We start from the raw sequence: 5000 nt of genomic DNA, 5'->3' as shown, positions 1-5000 counted from the left end.
GGGAAATGAGAGGAGGGGTCGCGAACACGTCTTCCTCAGACGAGAGTCCCGGGCAATCTCTCTCTACGGGACGAGACTTCACTCTCCACACCAAAACACCCGCGAAATTCAAAATCATTAACAGAGGGTGGTGTAGCATTGCCCCCTCCTTATAAAAGGCCGGCCCGGCCGCATATTTAATATAAAATAAAGCATACAATATTTCCTTTACACAAACTTAAACATACTTGTTCATCATTTCATCATAATTAACTACATAATCATTCATCCACTCTGGTGGCTGCCTCCGTTGTTTTGAGCGAACATCCCCCTCAATGGGCACACAGTTCTGTCTCGTTAGTAGAAGTATCCTCCACATCCACCAATGACCCGCCATCTGTCTCTTCCACTCCAACACAGCCACAGGTTCCACTGGTTCCACTGCTACTCTTCTTCGTTCACTTCCACTTCTTGGTCCTTGCTTTCTCTTCCTCCCCACGAGAATAATCCACAGATGGTCTACATGAACCACGTGTGATCGTTTCTGAGACCCACGACAGATTTTGTAGGTCACATCAGACATGACCTGCAGTATCTAGTAGGGCCCTTCCCAGGGACTCTGGAGTTTAGGAGAAAGTCCCCTCTTGCGAAGAGGGTTATGTAGCCACACGTGGTCACCAATGTTATACTTCATTTCCCTTGAATGCCAGTCGTAGCATGTCTTCATTTTGTTGCCAGCCGTCCTCATGCTGTTACGTGCTAATCTGTGGGCAGTGATCAGCCTTTCTTGCAACATTTGGGAATAATTGGATGTTATTGGGTCGGTAACTTCCTGGGGAGGGCGTCCTGTTGCTAGATCTACTGGAAGTCGCAGCTCCCTACCGAACATCAGCTTGGCGGGAGTGTGGGTGGTCGCCTGATGCTGGGCTGAGTGATAGGCCATCAACAGCGATGGTAACTTTACGTCCCAGTCCCGCTGGTCGCTGGTGCAGTAGTTGGCCACTTCATGGATCAATGTCCTGTTGAATCGCTCCACCAAGGGTGCGCCGACCTGGTACAGCTGGAGGGCTGCACGGTTCTTCTTCAACAGGCGACATCACTCCTGAACGTCTCGCCTTATTCCTACCCAATAGAAGCGTTGCTTTAATCTAGTCAAAGTTCTTTTCACACCCAGGTGGCTGCTGGTGATTCCACCATGTAACTCATGCAACAGGTCTCTCCTCAGGGTATGAGGCACCAGCACCACCCAGTAACTTGGCCGTCCACGAGCATCATCCCAGCGCCGCTGTAATACTCCATTCTCCAGTCACAACATGGCCTATTGCTGCCACAAGTGCTTGGTGACAGGGCTCTCCGCTGTTACTTGTGGCCAACCGGGACGCTCTGGGGATGCGTCCGTTCACTTGATCAGGGGAGTTAGGTCATCATCCTCCCTCTGTACCTGACGCCATCTTTCCTCGGCGTCTACGGTCTCCCCAGACTTGGAGCTGCCGGCATGCGACCCGCTCTTCCCTCCTCAAGCAGTGTTGACACTCTGGTTCACAAGGGCGGCGGCTCAGGCTGTCAGCATTATGGTGGACGCGACCGGGTCGATGCTGAACCTCATTGTGGTACTGCTCTAGGCGACCCAACCATCGCGCCAGCTGTCCTTCAGGTGCCTTGAGGGTCTTTAACCATTGCAGGGCAGCATGGTCCGTGCAGATAAGGAATTTCGCACCATACAGGTAAGGATGGAAATGCTCAGTGCTTTTCACTATTGCCAACAGTTATTTTCGGGTCACACAATAGATTTTCTCAGGATCTGTGAACTTGGCACTGTAATATGCCACCACACATTCTTTCCCATCCTTCACCTGCGACAAAACAGCACTAGCATCAGTATCCAACAGATAGGGACTAGCTGGATCAGGGTAAGGCAGTACAGGGGCCTCAACTAAGGCTCGCTTCAGGCTATCAAAAGCCACCTGACAGGTTGCACTCCACTCAAAACGTGCCCCTTTTCTGGTGAGTTGATGGAGAGGGGAGGCAAATTGTGCAAACTGCTTGACGAAACGTCGATAATAGGTACAGAGGCCCACAAAACTCTTCACGTCAGCTACACAAGTGGGGACAGGCAAGTCCTGTACTGCAGCTACCTTCTGGGGGTCAGTCTTTACCCTGTCTCTACCAACGATGTTCCTCAGGAATGGCACCTCGGACTGGAAGAACAGGCACTTTTTAAGACTGAGCTTTAAGTTGGCAGCTCTCAGCCGGCGAAGCACCTCCTCCAGTCGCTCTAGCTTCTCATCAAATGATCCTCCAAAGACAATAATGTCGTCGAGGTAGACAAGGGCCATCCTCCACTGCAGACCCTCCAAGACTCTTTCCATCAGCCGTTGGAAGCAACTAGGGGCGTTGCACAGGCCGAAGGGCATAACAGTGAACTGCCACAGCCCCTGGCCAAAAGAGAAGGCTGTCTTAGCTTAATCCTCCCTTGCCATTTCCACCTGGTGGTAGCCAGATTTTAAGTCTATTGTGGAGAACCAACAAGCGCCGGCCATAGCGTCCAGCGTGTCATCCATACATGGCAAGGGGTAAGAGTCCTTTGCTGTCACGTTGTTAAGTGACCTATAGTCTGCACAGAACCGCTTGGTTCCGTCTTTCTTGGTCACTAATACGACAGGAGATGACCATGGACTGTCAGACCGCTCAACTACCCCTTGTGCCTCCATCTCCATCACAGAACGCTGCATCTCCTCACGCCGGGCTGGTGCATATCTCCGAGGGGCATGTTTAATAGGCAGAGCATCTCCTGTCCTAATGTGATGCTGAACAAGTCCTGTACGGCCCAAGTCGAGGTCACCCTTGCTGAACACATCAGCTTACCTCGTCAGGGTGTTTCTTAACCTCTCTTGCTGCTGATGGTCAAGATGTATGGCATTCCGTGCCAGATCAGTCAGGTGGTCAGGAAGGGAGACATCATTAACCACCCCCTCATTTCCAGGTTGTCTTTTCTGAAAGGTTACCTCCTCGCTGTCGTCTGCCTGCTCCAAAGGTTCTATGGACTCAGTCATGCAGTCATGATTTTCTAACTTCCCGGACAACTCAAAGGTCACTTTAGGCTCTGTGTTCGAGGCAAAATGCACATGCTCAGCCATCACTACCTCTGCTGGAGCGACGCCAAGAGACAAGGGCACTTCTTTTTCTCGTATCCTTAGTTTCCGTTTCTTCAGGTCGATACACGCTCCAACCTGCATAAGGTAGTCATTCCCAAGAGACAAGGGTCCTCCATTTCGGCGACATACACAGGCAGTACCTGTGTATGTCGTGCTTCAACTGGTCCCCTGAGTGGCGTACAGTACCCCGTGACCCCACAGAGTTGTCTTGGTTCCTCATGATAGTCTCTCGCAGTTTACACATCGGGGCACATGATGGTTTTCTCAGCGCCCGTATCCATTCGACATGGCTTCCCATTCACAGTTCCTCTTATATGGACCGTTGGAGCGGCTGCACGGCGACAGATTACACTGTGTGGGACCCAATGAGCGTGGGCTGGCTGTTGGCCCCCGCATCCAGCCCCCCCTCATTTCACACCTGCATGTCTTTAGAGGCAGTGCAGGTACCTGAGAAGTGGCCGTAACGCCCACAGCTCGCACAGCATGGCTGGAAGGCAGAAATGGGTGTCCTTTATAGGGCACGTGTCCTCCGTCCCCTCGGGCAGTCACTCCAGCAGTGCCCCTTCTTGCTGCACTTCCAGCAGATACCCTGGAAGCCTGTCAGACTCACTCACTGGGTAGCACCTGACTGTTCCACGGGCGACTCCCCCACTTGGGTGCGCCAGGCCCGAAACTCTATGTTAGAGTAAAATTTTCGTGGCACCTCCACTGCAACGCCCAATACTGCAGTACGCAGGAATGCCTCCAGCTCCAGTGCCCTTGCCAGAGCTACCTATACGTCCTCCGGGTGTGCCTGCTTGACGTATAACTGCAGCTCCCAATCCTGCAGCACGTCCACAAAATAATCCCGCGTCTGGATGGTCACTATGTCCTCGGCAGCGGCGGGGTAGGCGTGGCGGACGAGCGTCTCTAACTCCTGAGCCAACTGAGGGAGAGACTCACCCCTGGCTCGCACCCTGGCCTTAAGGCGGGCCCGGTACACCTCCGCCTGATAGTGATGGCCGAAACTCCGTTGGAGCGCTCCCACCATATGAAAGTAAACTGTTTGCTGCGATGAAGTTAAATGAGCCAGCACTTCCAGTACTGACCCATGAAGACTGGAAACGAGCTGCAAAACCTCATCATCGTCCTAGCCTTGAGTGTCTGCCAGAAGCTCAAACTGAGCCAGGTAAGCTTCCCCGGTTACCTTCCCGTCAAACTCAGATGGTTTCCTCCATCGCTGGCAGTCACGAGGAGAGACTTGAGGACGTTGCAGCACGTGAGACGCAGGAGAGTGCAGAGGGGTGAACTCATTACCTGATGCAGGTGCAGGAGAGGGAGGTGGGGTGAGGTCAGGAGAGAAAAATCACAGCTGATTGGCAAGTCGCGGTGACGTCACGGTCCGGTTTCGCGCCTTCTCCGTCTCACATTTACAGCTGGCACCCATAGGTAATTCATGCTGCCATGCCATCCACTCACCAGGATCGGAGCACACGTCCTTCGGCAGCCTTTCCTCCTCCAAGGGTTCCACTTTCCTCTCCTGGAGGCTATCCAGGGCAGTGCTCTGCTCCTTCAACGCCAGCTGTAGTGCGCTGATTTCTTCCCGACAAGCTTGCATTTCCCTTTCTCTCACTTCCCTCAGTGCACTGCATGCATCATCAGTATGGCGCCGTGCTTCTTCCCGCACTTCCTCCAGCCCACGCTACACAAAGTCTTTCAATTGGCAGAACGCATTATTCATTTCTTCCTGATTTTTCCTCATCGCCTCACTAAGCTTACTTTTCATATCGTCACTAGTCTTGTCCAGCTTATTCATTACCTTCCTGAACAAATCCATCACGTCAGGTGGGGCTTGCTTCTCTGCCTCGGCCGCGCGCTCCTCGCCTC

General features: G+C 52.8%; 1 protein-coding gene across 1 annotated transcript; it reads right to left on the bottom strand.

Moving 5' to 3' along the window:
• Window positions 1–574: 574 nt before the first annotated feature.
• On the bottom strand, window positions 575–1176 carry LOC138862554 (uncharacterized). Its single transcript, XM_070124961.1, has 2 exons — window positions 1150–1176; window positions 575–1060 (listed from the first exon to the last, which is right to left on the bottom strand). The coding sequence occupies exons 1-2, from the start codon at window positions 1174–1176 to the stop codon at window positions 575–577; spliced, it is 513 nt and encodes a 170-aa protein (XP_069981062.1).
• Window positions 1177–5000: the final 3824 nt, after the last annotated feature.

The sequence above is a fragment of the Penaeus vannamei genome, chromosome 9 (assembly GCF_042767895.1).
Source record: "Penaeus vannamei isolate JL-2024 chromosome 9, ASM4276789v1, whole genome shotgun sequence".
Classification (NCBI taxonomy): Eukaryota; Metazoa; Arthropoda; class Malacostraca; order Decapoda; family Penaeidae; genus Penaeus; species Penaeus vannamei.
The sequence above is the reverse complement of the archived record's forward strand: the minus strand, read 5'-3'. Positions and strand labels throughout refer to the sequence as shown.

Bases quoted from the DNA above. Each gene is read 5' to 3' on its own strand.
- LOC138862554 (XM_070124961.1), bottom strand. From the start codon at position 1,176: ATGGTGGAATCACCAGCAGCCACCTGG. The intron at 1,061-1,149 runs GTGTGAAAAGAA...CGCCTGTTGAAG, and splicing joins AATCACCAGCAGCCACCTGG to AAGAACCGTGCAGCCCTCCA.